At 51.9% G+C, this 22020-nt stretch overlaps 7 protein-coding genes across 7 annotated transcripts; 4 read left to right on the top strand and 3 right to left on the bottom strand.

Moving 5' to 3' along the window:
• Positions 1 to 1460: 1460 nt before the first annotated feature.
• On the top strand, positions 1461 to 2504 carry PODANS_1_6810 (uncharacterized protein; the record flags this gene model as incomplete). The annotated part of the gene is made up of 1 exon (XM_001912865.1): positions 1461 to 2504. One exon carries the CDS (start codon positions 1461 to 1463, stop codon positions 2502 to 2504), a length of 1044 nt encoding a protein of 347 aa, XP_001912900.1.
• Positions 2505 to 2815: 311 nt separating this feature from the next.
• On the bottom strand, positions 2816 to 5200 carry PODANS_1_6800 (uncharacterized protein; the record flags this gene model as incomplete). Its single annotated transcript, XM_001912864.1, has 1 exon — positions 2816 to 5200. One exon carries the CDS (start codon positions 5198 to 5200, stop codon positions 2816 to 2818), a length of 2385 nt encoding a protein of 794 aa, XP_001912899.1.
• Positions 5201 to 5559: 359 nt separating this feature from the next.
• On the bottom strand, positions 5560 to 6927 carry PODANS_1_6790 (uncharacterized protein; the record flags this gene model as incomplete). Its single annotated transcript, XM_001912863.1, has 1 exon — positions 5560 to 6927. One exon carries the CDS (start codon positions 6925 to 6927, stop codon positions 5560 to 5562), a length of 1368 nt encoding a protein of 455 aa, XP_001912898.1.
• A 942-nt stretch (positions 6928 to 7869) lies between these two features.
• Positions 7870 to 10377, top strand: PODANS_1_6780 (uncharacterized protein; the record flags this gene model as incomplete). The annotated part of the gene is made up of 2 exons (XM_001912862.1): positions 7870 to 10038; positions 10093 to 10377. 2 exons carry the CDS (start codon positions 7870 to 7872, stop codon positions 10375 to 10377), a joined length of 2454 nt encoding a protein of 817 aa, XP_001912897.1.
• Positions 10378 to 11187: 810 nt separating this feature from the next.
• On the top strand, positions 11188 to 12996 carry PODANS_1_6770 (uncharacterized protein; the record flags this gene model as incomplete). Its single annotated transcript, XM_001912861.1, has 4 exons — positions 11188 to 11370; positions 11426 to 12223; positions 12297 to 12422; positions 12478 to 12996. 4 exons carry the CDS (start codon positions 11188 to 11190, stop codon positions 12994 to 12996), a joined length of 1626 nt encoding a protein of 541 aa, XP_001912896.1.
• Positions 12997 to 13160: 164 nt separating this feature from the next.
• PODANS_1_6760 (uncharacterized protein) lies at positions 13161 to 14763 on the bottom strand (the record flags this gene model as incomplete). The annotated part of the gene is made up of 4 exons (XM_001912860.1): positions 13161 to 13584; positions 13636 to 14090; positions 14141 to 14551; positions 14605 to 14763. The coding sequence occupies 4 exons, from the start codon at positions 14761 to 14763 to the stop codon at positions 13161 to 13163; spliced, it is 1449 nt and encodes a 482-aa protein (XP_001912895.1).
• A 3726-nt stretch (positions 14764 to 18489) lies between these two features.
• On the top strand, positions 18490 to 21912 carry PODANS_1_6750 (uncharacterized protein; the record flags this gene model as incomplete). The annotated part of the gene is made up of 1 exon (XM_001912859.1): positions 18490 to 21912. One exon carries the CDS (start codon positions 18490 to 18492, stop codon positions 21910 to 21912), a length of 3423 nt encoding a protein of 1140 aa, XP_001912894.1.
• Positions 21913 to 22020: the final 108 nt, after the last annotated feature.

Genomic DNA, 22020 nt, shown 5'->3' with positions numbered 1-22020 from the left:
CCCTCACAACATCCATCACCCCAGCACCATTATCCCACCCCTTTGTCACTTTATACCTCGTAATCCGCCAGCCATCCCCCCCCTCCCGTTCCAAACTCTCAAACCTCTCCACCTCGGCCTCCAGCAACCCCCCGTTCTGGATTAGTTTTGGCCCCTTCCCATCATTAGGGACTAAATTCCCAGCCACCTGTGCATACACCTTTACTGTTGTCGGCCTGGAGGAATCGGGACCAGGCTGGGGGAGGTCGGGAAGGATAATACCGGTAGTCACGTGCTGAGAGGAGGAGTAGACCTCGATGAGGGGGGCGAGATGGTTGTGCACCCAGTCGTGGGAGGAGATTGTGAGGGGGGTGCCGCCGAGGAGGGAGGTGTAATCTATGGTGAGGTTGGGGGCGTAGACTTCGTTGAGGAGTGGGGGGAGGGTTTTTAGATCGTAGTAGAGGGGCTGAGAGGGTGGAGGGGTGGTTAGCGGAGGGAAAGGGGGTAAGTAGTGGAGCGTGAGTCGGGGTGGTTAAAGGGTGAAAAAGGGGGAATGTGGTAATGTGGTAAAGGGGGAAAAGTGAAGGGGTGTTTTGGCAGGAGCAATGTTCCTGGGAAGGAGCAATGGGTGCAGGTGCAATGCAGGGAAGGTGCAGACGTGATTCTTGGGAAGGTGCAAGGACAGGAAGGTGCGTGGTAGGAAGGTGGTGTGGTGGTAGGAAGGTGCAGTGGTAAGAAGGTGCAGTAGGAGAGTGGAAGGGAGGAAGGTACAGTGGCGGGAAAGAGCGAGGGGGACATGGGAGAACATACCACTTTGAGAATCACCTCCTCAATGTTAGATTTATCGAGGAGAAATTGGGTGACGGTGTAAGTCATTGTGGACAAGCAAAGCTATGAAGCTTTCTGACTGGATGTTGAAGTGTGCAAGCTTCTTGGGAATGCCCAAGTGGTAGAATAGCTAACAGTTGAATGTGAGATGACTTCGATACAATGAGAAATATTCGGCATGAGCAGTTGAGTTGGTCATATTTATGTTTCTTCAGATACCACTTTATGGAGATGTCAACCACTTAACTCCGAGATGCCATGCAAGTCGAGGCTATTCGGCAGAAAAGTCACCCCGCCGGTGATTTTGGACAGTTGCTCCGGGGATTATTGCAGCGCCAGATCGGGCAATCGCACTGTAAGTTGAGCGCTCTGATTGGCTGAATTGTCACCTGGAGCAATTCCTACAGCTTCACACGGCCCCGACATGCACTTTTGCTTATTAACCCTGCGGCTCTCTCTCAAAGGGGTACGTGCTCAAGCTCATATGAACTCATCATGGCGTTCATCTGAAGCAACATATAAACAGCCCATCAGCCCTCTCCTTACCTCATCAACCACACTTCTTCCACTGCAGTTCATCGCCTTTTCTTTTCTCCTTCATATATTTTCTCCTCTTCTTGAGATTGACACCACATCACCAGCACTCAAACACAATGACATCAATAGAAGCGCCCATTCTCATCCTAGGCGGCACAGGCACCGTCGGCTCCCGCATAGCCTCCCAGCTCGCCTCCCAAGGAATTCCCACCCTCATCGCCTCCCGCAACCCCCCTCCGTCATCTTCCCTTTCTCACGTCAACTTCGACTGGGACGACCCCTACACCTGGGAGCCCATCTTCCTCAGCAAGACAAACAGCACCGAAGGCACCACCACCGAACCTGAACAAGCCCAACAGTCCTCCAAACCCCAACCCGCCCCCCAGCCAATCAAATCAATCTACCTCGTCGCCCCCCCATCCCTCTCAGGCGACCGCCCCATGATTGAGTTCATCGAATTTGCCCGTTCCCGAGGTGTGCACAGGTTCATCCTCCAGTCTGCGTCCAGCATCGAAGCCGGTGGGCCCTTGATGGGCAAGGTCCACGCTTATCTCCGGGAGTTGGGGCAAAGAGGGGATGTGGAGTGGGGGGTGTTGAGGCCGACCTGGTTTCAGCAGAATATTGCTGAGCAGCCTAGTCACAAGGAGTCGATCAGGAGTGAGAGCAAGATTTACAGCGCGACCGAGGATGGAAAGATTCCGTGGGTGAGTGCGGATGATATTGCGAGCGTGGCGGTGAGGGCGTTGACGGGGGAGGAGGCGCCGAATACGGAGTGGATGGTGTTGGGGCCGGAGCTGTTGAGTTATGATGAGGTATGTGATATGCAACTGAACAAATGCGAGGGGGAAGGGGGTTTGCTAATAGGTGGAAACCAGATTGCGAAAATACTTACCGAGGTGCTGGGGAGGAAGATTGTCCATGTTGACCTATCGTCTGCTGAGCTTGAGAAGAGACACGCACGGTTTGGGATGCCGGAGGAGTACGCGAGGATGATGAGTGCGATGGACACGGCAATCAAGTTTGGGGCCGAGAATAGGACGAATGATGTGATTTTTAGTGTGACGGGGACGGCGCCGAAGAAGTTTAGGGATTATGCTATGAGTGTGAAGGATGTGTGGGAGACGAGGATGGAAGGTATGGGTCTTGAGGGGAAGGCGTGAGAGTGGTTTTGGAACAGTAATGGCACAGTATAAGTTTATGGGCGGTAATTCGACGGTATGATCAATATGCTTGACTTGGCAAATCGGGCGTGTCTATGAGGTCTAGAAGAGCCCCTTCCCGGATTTAGGATCGCGTTCCGGGGAATATAGCAAATGTGAACCTGAACAAGGGCATTACGATAGGTGTTTCAACATCGTCAATTCCAGTGTCTAGTTAGTAAGAGATATCCGCGGTTATCTTTTAATCATTCTGTAATTAACTCCATCAGGGACTATACACGCAAACATTCTCTATAAATTATTCCCTGAGCTCATGCCCATTCGGCCTTACCCCCCGACACCCCCTTCCCCCTTCCCTCCCCAACAACCTCAACAACAACCACCTCCCCACCCCCCTCCAAAACCACAACCTCTCCGCTCCCCCCATCGACCTCCATCCCCCTCTCCAGCCCCTCTAGGAAATGATAATTCCTCCCCCTCTTCATCCTTGGCCTTCTCTCACCCTCCCCACCCAACCAAGTTAAATCCACCCTCACCACCTTCCCGGTGCTTCCCCTTTTTCTCCCTCTTTTACATTCAGTCACATTCTCCAAAAAGATATCCAGCCCCCCAGCCGTAAAAACAGGCGGCAGCACCCCCTCGTCCATCCAAATACCAGTGGTTTTCCCCCTTTGGAGCAAGACTTTTCCTTTTTGCTCAGACGACTCCACCCTTTTACCCTCGCTTCCTCGCGAGTTTTGGGCTTTGGTGGGCAGAGAAGGGGTTACCTCTGCTGGCTCTGACGAAGTTCGGCTCGTTTGTCGTGTTGGTTTTTGGTTTTCCAATAGGTCGGGAGATTGTTGGTCGAGGAGCGAGAGGTTGGCGAGGGTTGGTTTTGGAAGGGTTTTTACGGGGATGGGCGTGTCTTGTTTTACTGGCGGTTTTGGTCTCGGAGGCGATGGAAGATCTTCTGGAGATGGCGCTACAAGTGTTGGGCTGAACACAGGTGTTGAAGATGACTTGGAGGTTGATGAAGTTGGTTCAATAGTAGGCTGTTGATCAGTGATTCTCTCATCTCGACGTTCTATGCGCGGGGTGCTTGTTTTGACTATGTGAGGCTTGGACAGTTGTGTAGTTGCAGGCGATAGCTCTTGTGGTTGCTCTTGCGATTGCTCTGGCTGTCGTTGCTCTGATTGTGGTCGCTCGGGTAATCGACGCTGAGGTGGCTCGTGTAGTCTCTGGGGTGGTCGCGGAGGCTTCTGCACCTGACCGGCCTGTGGAGGCTTTGCCACGGGCAGTGATATGCTTTCCAGCGACGACATAAGGGTCGTGAATGGAAAGATGGTGCTCTCATTCTGATTGAGATCCAATACCCGTTCTCGATCGCCAAAATCCTTGAACTCCTGAACAACATCCCTGATCTTGTTCTGCAAAGCTTTGTCAAGCTGAGCATGTGCGTCGTTGAGGGAAGATATAGGCGGGACCCTCCAGCCAGTATACAATCTTCCATGGCTCTTGGGCACATAGTACATCCCGTGAACTTGAATGAACAAGTTGCACATATAGCATGCGTCCTTGTTTGAGCATATTACCCGGGGCTTGCGCGCCACTGGATGAAGCCCATAGTAGGCCACTATCTGCACTTCCGCATGGACCTTTGACTCAGCCAGTATCTTCCTGGTTGCCTTCCCAAACACTGCGTTGGCCGTTGTCGGGTCCGTCTTGACCTTTTGGCAGATTTTGTTGATATTGAGAGGCAATGGAGCGCCGGGATGGCAACGTGAGAGGCATTCTGATAGTCGATGAATGGTCTCAGAGTTTGGAACTCTCAAAAATGCTTCCTCGTTTAATTTGATCGTTGTGACCTCCGTGTGGTCAAAAAGTATGCTCCTCTTCGCCAGCTGGACTAGAAAGTGCGAACTCTCGTAGTACCGGGCAATCTTTCCAAGTCGAGTGACAAACCCAGTTTTCATCAATGGGTCGATATTCAGTGCTGAGAATAGCTTGTCAAACTTGATGCTTGCTATAAGCTGGGACGACGTGTAAGTGACCCGTTTGAAACAGGCTGTTAGAGCTACTACTTTGCAAGTCTTGAGCTGTTCGAGGTGAGTGAGTAGCTCCCCAGCCAGTTTAATAAATCTGCGAGCTTCTGCCTCCACCTTCTTGGTGTATTTGTATTGGCTGACAGCATTGATGATTTGCTGAATGGGTGAACCGAAAAAGGACCTGTCCTTTGCGGCCTTCTTTATTCCAGCCCGCTGAACTCCGAGACGAGATAGCAGCCGTGGTTGGGACATATCCAGTATCGCCGTCAAAGTCTGATCGTGGGTGTGATCGTCTGAGTCTGTGTGTTTGGGGGCTAGACACTTCAGCACCCTTTGCAACCCATCCTGGATCCTTTCCAACACATCATCTCCGCCGCCGGCATGGTCTTTGTTGATGGCCACTCTGACACATATCCCGTTTCCATTTCCCAACTCTTCCACAGAGGCTGCCACCACATGGCTGGGGTCGTCGGAGATACCAGAGAGGAAAGCCAAAGTGCTTGCCAGACTGACTTCGGTTTCGAACGGCAAAACTCGCGAAGAGTCAGGTTGGGACTTTAGGAATGGTGGCTTGTTCACCAGCAGAGAGTATGAAGGAGGGCTCAGAATGGAGAGAAGTGATATATCTTCAGCACAGGCAAGCTCTCGCTGGCGCTGCTTCTTGGAGAGCATGATGGCTCATCAGGGCCAAAGACCGAGGTGGACTAGCATGCTCAAAGGACAGAACACAAATAGTCCTCGACATAGATACGAGAAAACATCGCAATGGATGAGGTGAAGAACATGTGGGGAGGATTTGAAGAATCGAGGAATTGTCTTCTGCACATTTCCGCTACTGACAGCTTTGTTGAGTCACAGAGAGTCCTCTAGATGGTAGGGGGAGGGGTAGATGCAGTGAGGCCTACAACTTCAAAGCCTTGTTGTGGTTACACAGAATAAAAATGCGTGTGTGTGTGTGGGGGGGGGGGGGGGGCGTATTTTTATTGGGGTCCATCACCTCCAAACTCTCGCGCGGGTTCTAGAAGCTATGCTCAACCAAGGAAAGTACATATCGGCAGACGGTATTCTATTGATTGGATCAGATCTCTGGTCATAACATGGTTGCTTTGGGGGTACTCACTGTCCAACGTCCAATATCTCCTTCTAACACCCTCCCATTCGCCTTGGCCCTCCTCGGCCAGTCGGGACATGTCAACATCAATCACTTTCCACTCGACATCAAGCCCAGCATCGGCAAGATGAAGCTCCGAGACCTTGGTATAGACGTCGTAGCAAATCATCCGATCCGCGCCAAGGCCGTTGAAGAAACCAAAGATGCCATTGCTGTCCAGCAGGCCGGGGATAAGTTCAGTAAAAAACATGCGTAGTTGCGAATAATCTTCACCAAATGTGTCGAAGTAAATAGCATCGTACACATTGCCTTCTTGCAAAAGCTTGACGCACACCTCTTGCCACTTTCCTTGGTGAATCTTGTAGGCGCCAGGCTCAGGGGCGCTTGCCTCCCAGCTTGGGCCAAACTTGGAGTCGGGGCTAGAAATGTGTTCAAGGACTCCGGGATGGGCCTCAACAATGTGATGCTTTGCTGGCTTAGTCTCAGCGAACATTGTGTCAATGATGCCCATACCAAAGCCGATATTGAGGATTCTCTTCCCTGGTTCCTTGCTCGGCAGCAGAGCATCAACGCTCTGGCGCATGATATCTGTTTCCCAGGCCATCATCACTCCATTACCCTCGTCGTCTACCAACTTCCCGTCAGAGTATGTCAGCTTCGACCTCAGATATTGCTCCGAGTTGACATCGACCGCGTCGTCTTGTGGTGGGACAAATCCTTGTGACGCTTCCTCCGCAGCTCCGTTTGTTGGTACATTGATCAGTTCAGGGGCCTCCTCTCCATCCTCGCCCACAACCACCATCTCCGACTCGCCAGCCTCCTGATGAGCATCCTCCTCGTCCTCTTCCTCGTCGTCACTTTCCAGCTCCTCGTACCCCTCCAGCACCCCGAAAAGCATCTCAGCTCTTACACCAGCGTCAACACAGAGGTTGTACAGCTCAGTCCGGCCTAGACGATGGGCGACGCAACCAGGAGTCTCATTGCGATCGTCGACATCGTTCCAGATGCCTCCCCAAAGCAAGAGCTCTTGAACTGTCTCTCTCGCAGCCGCCAAATCGGCCTCATCGTCGTCTTCGGAAGGGGGACCGCACGATCGGATGGCGGCGTGCAGCGGCGTCTCCCCGGTCAGGGGGTCTTGGCCCCTGGCGGCCTCGGGGGTGTCGAGGAGCTTTTTCACAGTTGCGACATCGTGCGCCCAAGCCGCGGTAAGAACTTTTTGTATCTCGGGTGGGCAGGCCTCAGAGATGCGGGCCGAGATGGCATCCCGCTCGGAGTCGAGGAGGATCATGATGGTCTAGCTGAACTGGCCGTCGCTTGGTAGTCGTTCAGTCAGGAAACGAAACCAATCTCTTGCTGCGATCAGGTTCTGGTTTGGAAGTCGACTTCGTACTTTGTGGCACTATCCAAGCCTAGGACAGCCTGTGCGATTTAGCGGTTGCCCCTCCCCCTCATCGACATTTTTCTTGCGGGTCTGTGGCCGTTATCGTTATCTTTTATCGCGACATGTGGGACAGGTACAGGGGCTTGCACTTAGGACTGGGGGTCATTCTGATGGAATATGGCCGTTCTACAAAGTTCAGGTTGATTGGCACCTCAAGGACTTTACACAGTAGGTATCAAGATAAATGATAGCCCTTAATCCTTTTTCATTCTTGAGAACGAAAGCCACCTGTTGAACGTTGAGGACGGCAAAGGGCCCAGGCCCAACCTAGCGTTGTTCTTCACCAAAACGTCATTCCGATGCAAGCTCAGGACGAGCTAAGATCCACCTAATCCCGGTCGGGCGCCAAGAGAAAGCGAAGTCGAGCCATTCGCCAATGGCAACCAATGTTGGTGAAACGTGTGTCGGTGATGGCACAAGTTGCTGTGCCTGGGCCATCGTGGCTTCCGCTGGTTACAGAAGCCCCTGTTGGTCTGGCACCACTTGCTGAGCCAGCCTCTGGACTGGCTTTTTCCGCTTCTTTGTGTTTTCATCTCTTCAAAGTTTGAATAGCTTCACCACGAGAAAGAGACGAAGCAAAAACACTCCAGGTCCCGAGCCAAACAGCCCACTGCGCTTAGCTGGGCTCCTGATCCGCAACAGTGGAGCTCGCATCCCAGGATACCGCTGAGAGAAGAGAGAAACCTTGCGTTGCACTTCAGTTTCGGTGGCAACTGGCAACTCTACAGCAACTGTTGCTTGGCTACTGTTAACTATATGGGCAGCCGTTAGAACCTGCCCCGCCGGTCCATGCTGATTATCCACGATCTCAAGACTCGACAAATCACTAAACAATACGCCCGAAACCGCAAGCTCAGCAAGTCCAATTGCCGCGTCCGTCCCGGCGTTGTCGTCATGAAGTTCGGCGAACAGCTCCGATCGAGCGCCATCCGCGAATACCAATGGTACTACATCGATTATGACGGGCTCAAGGCCGACCTCAAGCATCCCTCTGGCTCTGTGCAGCCCGTCGGCGACAACAGCACAAAGCCCAACAACAGGCAGCAATCGCGCCGCGAATGGACAGAAGACGATGAAAGCCGCTTCATCAGCAAGCTCGAGGCCGAGCTCGAAAAAGTGCACACAAAACAGCAGGTCAAGGCGATGGAGATCTCGCGTCGTATCGCCGTCAGCGAGCGCGAGGTCCGCGATGTGGTTAACCGCCTCAACGAGCGCGGATTGAGCCAAGATGGGCCCAGCGAGGAGGAGTTCATGCTTCTCGAGGAGGACCTGAGCGACATCATTGCCGACGTCCACGATCTCGCCAAGTTCGTGCAGCTCAATTACACGGGATTCTACAAGATCATCAAGAAGCATGACAAAATGACTGGATGGCACCTCAAGCCCGTCTTCGAAACCCGCCTCAAGGCGAAACCATTCTACAAAGAAAACTATGATGCCTCGGTTGTCAAGTTGTCCAAGCTGTACGACTTGGTTCGAACAAGAGGAAACCCCGTAAAGGGTGACAGCGCAGCCGGCGGAAGCCAGGCCAGTTTCATTCGCAACACGACCAAATACTGGGTGCATCCCGACAATGTCACAGAACTCAAATTGATCATTCTAAAGCACTTGCCTGTTCTGGTTTTCAATGCCAGCAAAGAGTTCGAAGCCGCCGATTCAGCCATCACATCCATCTACTATGACAACCCCGACACGTGGGAGCTATACGAGGGTCGTCTGAAGAAGACGGAAGGAGCCGAGGCGATTCGATTGCGTTGGTATGGCGGTATGCAGAACGAGACCATCTTCGTTGAGCGCAAAACACACAGAGAAGACTGGACGGGTGAAAAATCAGTCAAGGCCCGTTTCGCCATCAAAGAGAAGAATGTCAATGCCTACATGCGTGGCGAGCTGCTCCCTGCCGCTATTTTCGAAAAGGCTCGCAAGGAAGGCAAGAAGTCGGAAAAGGCCATTGCCGAAGACGAAAGATTAGCCAAGGAGATACAGTGGTCGGTCCTGAAGAAGGGCTACAAGCCAGTCTGCCGATCCTTCTACCACCGTACCGCCTTCCAGCTGCCTGCCGACGCCCGAGTCCGTATCTCGCTTGACACCGAGCTTACCATGATCAGAGAGGACAACTTGGATGGTGTCACGCGCTCCGGTGATAACTGGAGACGCATGGACATTGGTATTGACTACCCATTTTCACAGCTCCCACCCGGAGATATCGTGCGGTTTCCTTATGCAGTCCTCGAGGTCAAGCTTCAAACACAGCACGGCCAAGAACCCCCCGATTGGGTACGACAGCTGATTTCCAGCCACTTGGTCGAAGCCGTACCCAAGTTCTCCAAGTTTATCCACGGCACTGCCACCCTGTTCCCTGACAGGATACACCTGCTGCCATACTGGATGCCCCAGATGGATGTCGACATTCGGAAGCCAGCAAGCCATGACTTTGGCATCAAAAGAACAGAGCACTCGGCCACGACATCGACGTCAGATGACGAGGACGAGGAGGACTCTGATGACGAGGGTGGAGTATTGGGAGCCCAAAACGGGGAATCTATCAGACAGGGTGCTGCCGCTCGGAACGGCAGGGCCCTTCTGGCAGCATCTGATGTGGAAGACCAAACTGTCGACCGTCCTACCAATGATGACGTCTATCTTTATGACTCCGATGACGAGGATGATGAAGACAGACTAGCGGAGGCGAGAAGGGTTGGTGGGTGGACATATTACCAGACTCTGGCTTCCACCACAGCACACACTGTCGGCCATGCAGTGTGGACTGGTCTGAAAGCTATTGTCCCACGCCCTCGGGCAACTACCGTACCTCGCAACGCAAGACTGGAGTCGCTTTTGGGTACCGGCGAGATTCAACAAAAGAGATTCAAGGCGCCCAAGGGGAAGAAGATCTATGTGCCCGTTCGCGTAGAACCCAAGGTGTACTTTGCGGCAGAGAGAACGTTCCTGGGTTGGGTATGTTGCCTCTCTTCTACTCCCTGACAGTAATGATTTGCTAACAATCAGCAGCTTGAATACTCGATTTACATTGGCACCATCGCCGTGACCTTGCTCAACTTCAGTACCAAGCGCGGCGACAAGGCCTCATTCATCGCTGCCGGTGCCTTTACGTTCCTGGCAGTAATGTCGCTCTGCTACGCCGTGGCCACCTATCTCTATCGCAGCAAAGCCATCCGTACCCGCCAGGCGGCGAAATACTACGACAAGGTGGGGCCTACGGTGCTATGCGCTGCTTTGTTTGTTGCGGTTGCGTTGAATTTCGGATACGAAGGGACAAGTAGGTCAATGTGGTGATCTCATATCAGATAGGGTGCAATTTGGATATGGAATGTAGGAGGGTGTTCTTGTACAACAAGTTAGAACTGTTTTTGTCAGCGGGCATAGGAGAGCGATGCATATTTTTTGCGATTCAATGGTATAGAATGTAGCCAGCAAAACACAGCACAGCATGACACATTCAAGACTTGTCACAACTGAGTCGGCGATGAGACTTTGAATAACATGGTCACCGAGGGAGTCCCTGCTCCACCGGCCAGCATCGGGGATCAACGGATGTGACTCGGGCGGGAGGTTCGGCCTCCACTTTCGGAGCCCCTCTTTTTTGCTCTTGTGTTGGACTGCAGCTCTCGGGGAATAGAGATGATTTTTCATTGGTGAAGTTGGTTTCAACATCGAACGAGAAGAGGGAAAGGGAGGTTTCGGGGCTGAAGTCGGCGCGGGATATTGAGCCATCGTATCAAAGAACGTGGGCGGGATACTCCGTCAAGTTGTAGACAACAAAAACCGCCATCCCCGATGTCGTGCTTTGTGACTAACCTGTTCTCGAGCCGTTGCGGCGGTTCCAGCCCCTTGGGCCAGGGTCGTCTGCCGAATCTGGGGTATTTTATGGGGTGTATGCGAAGTCGGACATGACTTATAAATTTAGAGATGTCTTGAATTCCATCTCATCTTTGAAGTTTCACTGGTGACTGTTGCTCTTTTCGGCATATGGTGCGTGAATAAGCACATTTCATAATCGCTCACACTCACCTGTAATCTCACTCTCGCTTACACCTGAGTGAGTCTCACGCCAGAAGAGAAAGTCAAATTACCTAAGTCAGCAAAATGCCCGTCAAGGTCATCACCACAGAACTCGGGCACTCTATCCCACCCGAGCAGCCTCACAACATCACCTTTCACATTCCCGGCTGGGAGACAGCCAAAGCCCTCCGCAGAGGTGACCCAAACCTCTTGTCTAAACTCAGCTCCATCTACCCCCGTTTCGGCCCATGGTGTGAAGTGCGCCAGGTAAGCGTTCCCCTTTCCCCTTGTTCACTCACCCATATTCTAACTTCACCACCAGCTCTCGACCGCCCTCCACAAAGCCCTCTCCCTCCCAGAAACCTACGGCCTCATCATCTTCGTCCACCCCGACTCCTTCACCACCGCCCAACGCTACTCCTCCGACGGCAAATGGCGCAAACCGGAGCACCTCGTCCCCCCATCCGACCTCTGGTTCCGCGTAGTCGAAATCCCCATTTCTTCCGAGGACAAAGTCAGGCTGTATATCACCGCCTTCCCCCAAAAGCACGCCCCGGGGGTAGTAGGCACATGGCAAAACTACGGCTGCGGCATCTCCTCCCGCCTAGCCGCCGCCTGCCTTGCCCACCTTGACTCCCTTGCCATCCTTCCATTTACCGCCACCGGCGCGGACGATGTCTCCCTCCCCAACATCCCCGAACCAACCTATCTCCCCCTGACCGAAGCCCACACCGGCCTCAAGTCTCGCATCGTCGAGCTAGCTCAACGCTCTCCGCTCGACAAGGAGAAAGCGAATTTGTTGTCACCGGAGAATGTCTTCCTTTACCCTACTGGCATGGCCGCCGTGTGGAGGTTGCACAACGCGCTTATCACCCTTCGTCCAGAAGGGGAGATCGTCGTTTTGGGGAGTGTGTTCCACAACAGCTACCACCTCTTCGAGGAGTCACCCAACGGGATGAAGCACTTTGGGAGCTGTGACGCAAAGTCGAATCTGTTTGACGAATTGGAAAAGTATCTGGAGGGGGAGAAACAAAAAGGGGGGAGGCCGGCGTATTGCTTTGCCGAGTTCCCTTCTAATCCGATTCTGGTCTCGGTTGATTTGGTTAGGTTGAGAAAATTGGTAAGTCGTCCAGACAGATCCAACCCCCATTTTCTTGTGGGCAAAAACACTGAACTGACAAAATATGTGCTAGGCCGATAAATACGACTTCCCTATCATCATAGACGACACAATCGGCTCCTTCGCCAACATCGACGTCCTCCCCGTCGCCGACGTCATTGTAACCTCCATAACCAAGTCCCTCTCCGGATACGCCAACGTACGTCTCCCCCTTTTCCACCATCCCTATCCCCCTTTACTAACATCTTCCACAGTGCATGGGCGGCTCCCTCCTCCTCCCCCCGTCCACACCCTACATCGCCTGCTCAGCAACCCTAAACTCCAACGCCCTATCCCTAGCCACCTACCTCAACTCGGAAGCCCAGGACCCCTCCTCCCCCGTAAAAGCAGTTTTCTATCCCCCCTTCCTAGACACAAAGCCCAACTACGACGCCGTAATGCGCGCGCCAACTCCCGAGTTCCCTAACCCGGGGTACGGCTGCCTTTTGGCCGTCGATTTCGAATCCCTCGACCTGGCAAAGACATTCTACGATAACCTGTCCGTATACCAGGGTCCTCACCTCGGCGCCCACCTCACTCTTGCCTTCCCCTTCAACGATGCAATCTGGGGCGTTGAGCCAGAGGCGGCGGAGTACCTCAAGACTTTTGGGGCGAACCCAGAGCAGGTCCGGGTATCGGTTGGGTTGGAGAGTGAGGAGGAGCTGATCGATACCTTCAAATACGCCATGGAAAAGGCAAAGGGGGAAAAAAAGAGGCTGACAAGTCAAAACTGACAACAGCAGATACAATGACAAAATGAAGCCCCTTAATTCAACGTTCTAAGCTACTATAATCTGTGATCAACGGAACTGAAACCATCTGCTACTCTTGAACTTCGTAATCCGTATGCTCTGCAATCCTATACCCAATCTCAACAAACACTCCAAAACACACCCGCTTAGTGGAAGTTCTCCGGGTGCAAAATTCCATGCATATTCCCCTTTTTCACCCTCTCCAGTGTCAAAGCCGCAATCAATGCAGCGCCCACGCCGCTTCCATCCTCGGCGGCCAAGATCTCGATGGGGTCGTCATCGTTGGGATCCGCCTTTGCGGGCCAGTCGAGAATCTCACGAAGGGCAGCCGCACCACGCTTCTTGAAGTGAGGGTACTTGTTGAATACCGACCCGTCAGCGCCGACGTGGCATTCCTTGTAGCCCTTCTTTTTGCTGATGGCAGCAACGCCGCAGGCTGAGAGACGGGCGGCACGGGTGCCAATCAGCTCCGCAGCACGGCGGATAAGCTCGAGCTCTGAGGGGTTGGGATCGATGCCAAGTTGGTTCTGGAAGAGCTCGCGGGTCTCGGACAGGTTCTCGAACGGGTCACTGTATTCTGGTTAGCATTCAACATCAATCAACTTCTGTAAATAAACATACTCCTCAATGGCCGACAGGAATGACGAGTCAAGGGTGTACGGCCTCCGTAACTTCCCGATATCCTGTCCGGCAAAGATGTTGACATTATGGTTGTCATGCAGGTCTACCATGATCAAGCGGAAGATCTCTCCCAGGTATAACCCTGCAATCATCTTCTCAAATGCCTGTTGACCGGGGCGAGGTGAATCCGTATCAATGGATTCATCGTAGGGAGTCCGAGGGAGCACCTTAAGCTCATTGTCGAAAGCTCCCCACTCGCAGTTGATAGCCATGGGGGTATCGGGTGGGAGGTTAAGGTGCGCAAGCTTAGGGATAGAACCACAGTCCTCCATGTAAGCGGCATTGCAACCGGTGCCAAAGATACAACCAATCTTCATCTTAGTGTCGGTGTACGCAGAGGCAATGAGGGTGCCGGTGGTATCGTTGATAAGAGCAGTCAGCTTGATTGGCACGCCCTGTGGATGGTCAGCATATCATCGCTCATCCCTTAGCCTCCTAGACATACCCGCTCTTGAAGGGCCTTCTCAAACATGGGAACAACATTGCGGCCCTCAACACCATCGATATCGAAGCCCTTGGTCCACCGCTGAAGGATGCCCTCATCAATGTAATTTTGAGTGGCAGGGTAGGAGAAGGTGAAGCCTAGAGGAAGCTTATCGAGCTTGGCGACATCGCCGTGGTGAGTCTGGATGAACTGCAACAAGCACTCGGCAATGTATTCCCACAGATCTTCAGCCACACCTGTCTTGAGCTCCTCGGGCATGCGGTACTTTGACTGGATAATGTCGAATTCTGACTTTTGCTCCGTTAAAGTGATCTGGCAGACACGCAGGTTGGTGCCGCCCATGTCAAGGGCCAGGTAAGTACCGGTCTCATAGCCAGTGGGAAAGGACATGACCCATGTTGGGTTCATGGGCTTTGACGCATTAGCCGTGAGTAACACCCAACATTGGCTCAAGATAAACTTACGATGGTCCCACCCTCCTTGCTGAGACCCTTTTCGAGTTCATTGACAAAGTGGTCGGTAATCTGTTTGAGCTTTGCCGTATCAACCGTGAACAGCTCCTCAAGGCGCTTAATCTCCTTGAGCAGGTCCTTGGGGACTTCGACAAACGAGCCTGATGACATGGTCAGTTAAGAAGCAAGGGACAAGAGCGCACAGGCCTTGCCCTGTCGGCTGGACTGAGAACTGTTGCTGGAGAAAATAGAGTGGTGTCGGTAGGCGTGGCTCTTTGACAGAGGAATTGGGTGGTGTTGGTTGACGTTGTCGGGATTGACCAGGGATCTCATGCCGAAGAAAGACATGGCTCAGGTACTTATTTGTAGGGCAAGGTAGGAGGCTGGGTACCTAATGCAGGCCAGAGTAGGGATCGAATATAGCGATTCGCAAAAAGGGTACTTTAGGAAGAAATATGCCAAGGCAGAACAAGGTGGAGAAATGCTGGGAAGCCTGATCGGATAGGTTGGTGGTGTGTTGGTGACTGAGCATGCAGAAAACCAGAAGAGTGAGTGATGTCACATCATCCAAGATTATCGCGGACGGTACACAGATAGGGTCTTCACTCCAACGTGACTTCCGCTTCGCCTCTTCCCGGATGGTACGCACGCGACACAGCACCAAAACCACACAAGGCGCTGGGGGGAAGAACCACTTGGCCCTTCCGAGTGTACAATCAGACGGATGGCAGGAGCAATTGTGCCTGACTGCATCTTGTATTCAACAAAAACAATAGGCAGCAATGAATAAAGCCGAGAGGGGTTATGTTGGGCATGGAAAGCTGTTGGAGATTCCCGAGCTGGGGTTTGGAGATTGCAACCAACTGTTTACGTACCAGTGCCTTTTCGGGAGGGAGGACGCTTGGGACCAAGACCGACCATTTTGATGTTGTAATTGGAGTTTGGGTAAGATATGAGGCTGGCACGGCTGGATAATCTTTGTCTTGCCAATAGTTGAAAAGGAGCTGACTGAGATTCAAGGCGGTGATGATGCTGGCGATGTCCCGCTGTCTCCGCTCTTGCCGCTGCCAGGGGTCCCTCGAGCAGGGGTAAGCTACCCCGCGGTGACGGCCCAACAAGCACTGACCTCATAGGACCCCCACACCCCCCACCGGTTCCCTACTTCAGCCATTGATGGGTTAGGGTTGTTGGCTGATTTGATATCTCAATTCATTTACTTTAGAGAATTTACTATTCATCAAGATAGCTAGTCCCACATGCTATTAACAGCATCGATCTCCATCCTGTCATAAGCTTCAGCCGACACCTCCGGAATTGGTCCTTCGACGTCATATATCCATCCAACATACGGATCCTTGTCCCGGGATAACCGCATCACGGCCATGTACCGTTTGCGAATTTGAGCTTCCATATCGGCCTCAGCCAACTTCTTCACTTGCTGGGCCTCCAAGAGGTGGAACATGGCCCTCGCCAACGACATATGTGGCGGGGTTCGAGGGAGAAACCCAATGAGTTCTTGTTTCAAAAATAAGTAGAAGGAAAGATGGCGGCTTGTAACACCCACCAATGAGTCTTGTAAGCTCAGCTGAAATGAGGGGGGAAAGAAACCAGCCCATGCCCACTCCACGAGACCAGTGAGCTCGTATTTCACTCGTCCATCATCGGTTTCAACCCCTAGGACCATGATGTTCTGAGGCATAATGTCGTTGAGGCAGAAAACAGCCCCTTGCCTCCTTTCGGCAAATTACTAGGGCATCCCAGTGGTATATATGATCGATGCACTTACAACTTCCGCATATCATCATCGTTGATTCTTATCGAGTCTACATGTTTTGCCGTACATTCCAACACAATGCCGGCCGGATCAGACACAGGCTTCATGCTGTTAAATCGGTTTACGAAGATGTTCTTGAATGGCTGGTCAAAGCCGAACACTCGCAAGAGAAAGGCCATGAAAAAGGCCTCTGTTTCCAGGAATCCCGACAATGGGCCCCCGAAGGAAGCCTTGGCAGCCTCCGTAAGTTCTTCCTTTCTGTGCTCGCCGAGTGATTCCTGGAGGGTGTTCTGGACTTTGTAGTCTGAGATCTTCAAAGATTGAAGTGAAAAGAGCACCTCGACCAGGTTCTTGACCACAGACTTCCGATTCTCATGGTCCATCTTTTCCCAGATGTTGTCCAGGGCAATTCCTTTGCCACGTTCCATGACCCAAAACTGGAACTTTCTTCCTTGGTCATTGGTTGCCTCACCGATTTTGATGGTTGCTGGAACAAGGTGTTTGATGCAAGATGCGGCTATTTTTTGCATAGCAGCAACCGTGTAAAACGAGGGTGCCGGCTTGTCCAGAGCGCGGAGGCGCACAAAGCATGAATTCTGGCCATGGTCAAGCTTTTTTAGTACTAAGGCTTTGGAGACGCAGCGATCCCCGTCCTGGCGTACGGTGGCCAGCCTTAAAAGCACGTTTTTGCCGAATATCTGGCTCAGGAGGCTGTTGTCGGGTATTACATTAGGGTTATGAAAGGTGGCCATGATTTGCGATAACGTGGGTGAGTTGGTGCAATGAACGGAAACTGATCTATCTTGATTATATGGGGAATCTTATAGTGCTCGCCTTCTAGCGAGCAGTTGGCTGGAGTCAGTGAGCAAGCACATTCTCCAACCACAACATCACTCAAACTTGGGACAAGCCTCTAGCAAAGATGATTGCTACTTCAGGATCGAGATGCGGTTTGGCTCATCGTACCCATGTTTACGTAGAAGCCTATAATGCAAAAGCCAAGTCAGCATACGCGTAACAACAACACAGTTATTACGAAGAGGCCAGGGTGACATACGCTCGGGAAGCGACTGGGCAAATTGACGCTGATGAATGGTGCTTGTTTCAACGCTAAGTCTTTCTGTTTGTGCTTTTGGTGTGACATATGTGTCTTGTAACTTCTCGTTTCACTCCTCAACCTCTGATCTCCCTCTATCTTTCACCTCACAATCAACCCAGCATATGGCCGAGTTTCGGGTCACCAGAACACCATTAAAAGGCCATATTACCCAGTTCAATGAGACCACCATGAACACCATGATGCCACATGATAGATACCGTAATGACACCTTCACATTTACCAATGATGCCACGTCAATGGAGCGCAAAAGCCGGCTTAAAAAGATTGGAAAAGTTGTATATAAGAAAATGCAACGCACCGAGTCTCTCTACCTAACAACGTTTCTGTCATCGACATTTCCATTAACCATCACTCGACAGCTCTCACCCACAAACTACAACCAACACTACGCACATAAAAACACAAAATTCTTACGACCAACAAGCTTTCTTAAACACAATGCCGGGAGTCCCGAGACATAACGTCTGCAAAATATGTGGTGCCACCATCAAGGACGGCCATGATGCGGCGTAGTCACCGGTAGTAGCTCAGAGGGAGAGGAGTCTGGAGGAACGAAGAAGTAACAAGTGGACTTGAAGTTGTTTTATACGGCAACAGTCCTGATCAATATGAAGAATTTGGTCTGCCATGTTAGCTAGCTGCCCACGCACTTGGGCAATTTTGTCTTGCGTTACACGGCCTTTAGTTTGGAAATAAGAAGACTTATTCATCCCACCTCACATCAACTTGAACCCTAAGCATAAATGTGGAATGATGCCTTGGCCATCCTCAAGTTCACGAGTTGAAGTTGAAAGGGGTCCATGGACCCACTCAGGCAGCCTGCCTGAGTGGGTCACTATTGGTGCGTGCTTATTGGCCGAAAGTTCTCACACCCTGAGCCTTTGCTTCCCTCACACTCAAAACCACACCACTGGCACACGAATAACGCTCACACATGAAAATGATTTTATGACACCTATGAAGACGAATCACATTATCAACGGGTATTTCTTACGTCATCATTATGTCTCAAACGGTATGTTGGCTTCAACCTACAAACTCTCGTGAGTCACTCACACACAACCCGAACCCCCTCACTAACTTTACATCTCAGAGCACCCCTCATCCTCGAACTCAACTACAACAGAGCTTTGTGCTCAGTCCCATCACCGCCCTCGAGATCTATCATGCCGAGTCCAACTCTTCATACCTCCTTGCAGGTGAAGACACCTGGCTCAGAATTTATGACGTAGCCACCTCTCGCCTCGTCAGCCAACTCAGAGTTTTCAACTCACAGCCTATCCATGGAATTCATGCTTGGAAATCTGAGGATGGCACCCCAACAACAGAAGGGGGATTCTTGATTTGGGGTGGGCAATCTGTCATGGTTCTCCCACCGTCGTCAGTTGCATCCCTCATTCAAGGAACCGCCCCTACCGAGTTACCCACCGAGTTTCAAGCGCCAGACTGGATCTACGATGGCATCCTCTTCTCTTGCAACGGCGAGACTCTGGGCGCGCTAGTCACCGCTCATAACGAAATTGTCACTCTCAAACTCAGTTCAGACGGAAACCTCCTCGAGCTAGGGCCTGTGGTGTCGCCATCGAGGCCCATCCTGTATTCTGCGAACCTCACGTTTCTGGGCGACAACACCATCCTCGTAGCAGGCGGCACAGTATTCGGGGAGATTATTGTCTGGAAATTCTACCTGGACTCTTGCAGGCCGTCTCAATGGGAGGTGCTATACGTGTTTGGTGGACACGAAGGGTCGATTTTCGGTGTTACTATATCACCAGAGCTCGAATTTAGCCCTGGGTCAAAGTTCAGGCTACTGGCAAGCTGCAGTGACGATAGGACGATAAGGATATGGGACATTACTAATCGACATCTCGTTGTCGGGGAAAATGGAATGGAAATAGATTCCAAAGCCCTTGGGGAAGCGAGAGAGACCGGTTTTGGTGGTAACTCGGAAGTGAAGGAGGAGAACAAAAACGACTCAACAAGATGTGTGGCAGTTGCCATGGGACATTTGTCAAGGATATGGCATGTCAAGTTTGGGGAATACACATCGAGATCAAATGGTCCCATTAATGTGTACTCATTCGGCGAGGATACTACAAGACAAAAATGGGAGTTGAGTCTTGACTTGACTGGGTCGGAAGGGCCAAAGGGGGCTTTGAAGCACCGCACGACTGACGGTTGCCATAATGGCAAGAATATTTGGTCCGCTGCTGTCTCGAATAGGGAGGGACGGGCTTCCATAATAGCCACTGGCGGAGCGGATGGAAAGATTGTCGTTTCTGGGGGTTTGTCAAATTCAGCCTCCGAGGGTGGCTTTGAGGATTTTGATCTCAATCTTTCTTTTGATGACGTTCTTGAACACATTCAAAAGAATCCAGAGACTTCCTTAATGAGCCCTCTGCCGAAAGGAGACCCCAGGCAAGCCTTTCAAAAGTACGCCTTCCTGTCGGATTCCAGGGTGGTTTCAACCACATCTCCGGGGAGGATATTCATGGCTGATATCCAAGGAAAACCAAAATGGAGGGAGGTACAGCTGCCTGCTGAGGTTGTGGCTGATTTGAGGTCCTACAATGTTATGAAGACCGTGGCTGCGGACACAGTTGTTCTCGGCAGCGCAGCTGGAAATGTCTATGTCTTGCAAAGCGAAAAGCCAATCCGCTCTGTTGGACAATTGCCGGGAAAGATTCAGGATATTCTGCCGCTTGTGGCCGCCGATGCTCAGAACTGGCAGGCAGTCGTCACGGTGCTGGGTGCCGACCGCGCTTATATTCTCAGTTTCAACGCTTCAACAAACGAACCAAGCTTTGGCAATGTTACTCTTTCTCTCAAGGAAAACTACATCCCTACAGCGGCAGCTCGAGTTGGTTCAGTTATTATGCTGGGGTCTCGCGTGGGTTTCGTCACCTCCTATCCCAACTCGGGAGACAAAACCGATGTCCTCTTCCCAGGGTGCTCCTGCCGGGATCCCAAAACCAAAGACGCCATTACCGCCATTGTGCCTTTGCCTGGATGTTCCCGCGAGTTTCTTACCACATGTCGGGACGGAATATACCGCATGTACACCCTTAGGGCGGACAATCGTACCTTTAGTCTCCAACATGAAATCTCACCGCCAATGGGCATGATCGAGGGTGCTTGGTTCACCACAGCCGAGAACCCGGAACTCATCCTCCATGGATTCAAAGGAAAACAGTTCATCTACTACAATGCTACAACATCCGCCGTCCTAGCATCCCTTGAATGCGGCGGCGCCCACCGCTCATTCGCCATTATCTCCGCCTTGACGAACCCCAACGCCCTTCGCCTGGTTTTCACCAAATCCTCTCACCTCCGCTTCTACTCACAATCGTCCACCTTCCTCAGAACCATCAAAGAAGGCGGTCATGGTAGAGAAATCCGTGCTGTAGCGTGCAGCTCCTCGTTCAAGTACATCGCCACAGCAGCAGAAGACACCGTGATCCGCATCTGGACACCCTCGCCAACCGGACAAGGTTTCAAGTGTCTTGCCACGCTAGAGAAGCACTCCTCCGGCATCCAGTCCCTCCAGTGGAAGGGTGACAGCACCCTCGTTAGCTGCGGCGGAAGCGAGGAGCTCTTCATATGGGACATCACCCGTCTCGAATCGGACTATGAGACCATCGCTGTTAAATGCGAAGCTGTCTGGAACTTCCAAAGCAAGGACAAAGACCTGCGGATCATGGACTTTTCCTGGTCAACCAACTACATCGGGGAGTACCACAACGAGTTTGCGATTGCGCTTTCCAACTCCACCATCCAGACGTATGCCTATGGCGAAAGGACTCAGGAATTCGAGTTTGGCAGCGAGGCGAAATATACGGGCGCTTGTCCGACGCAGTTGCGATTCTTGTCTAATGGAGACATCCTGGTGGCGTATACCGACGGCCACATCGCCATTTGGACACGTCCAGACCTGAACATAGACCCGGATGTTGGGCACGCGAATAACTCGCCGCTGGGGTTGAAGTTGTTGTTGAAGGTGCATCAGAGTAGTATCAAGTCTCTTGATGTAGTTGATCTGGAAGACTGTCACTATGTTATCTCCACGGGTGGAGACGATAACGCTCTTGTCATCACTGATTTGAGGATGGAGGAGAATGATGTGAAGTATGTGGTGAGTGGGCGGTACAGGGTGTCTTCTGCTCACGGCGCGGCTGTGACGGGGCTGAAGATTGTGAGGGATGATACGGATATGATTGAGGTGGTGACGGTGAGCAATGACCAGAGGATCAAGCTTTGGAGAGCGGTACCTGGAGAGGGCGGACAGGGGATGAAGATATCGCTGCAGGATAATAGGTACAGTGGGATAGCTGATGTGGGGGATGTGGAGGTTATCGAGTCAGGGAAGGTGCTGGTGGGTGGTGTTGGCATGGAGGTTTGGGATTTTAACCCGTTCAAGTGGCTATGAAAGGACAGGAAAGAAAACAGAAAGGGGCTAGACAAAAGTTCATTTTGCACCATACATCAAAAAGATTTCTCGCAATTGATGACTCGCACAAACCAACCTCTTTGGCAG

Source organism: Podospora anserina, chromosome 1, assembly GCF_000226545.1.
Source record: "Podospora anserina S mat+ genomic DNA chromosome 1, supercontig 1".
In the NCBI taxonomy this organism is placed as follows: domain Eukaryota; kingdom Fungi; phylum Ascomycota; class Sordariomycetes; order Sordariales; family Podosporaceae; genus Podospora; species Podospora anserina.
Note: the sequence above shows the minus strand (reverse complement) of the source record. Positions and strands in the feature narration are given on the sequence as shown.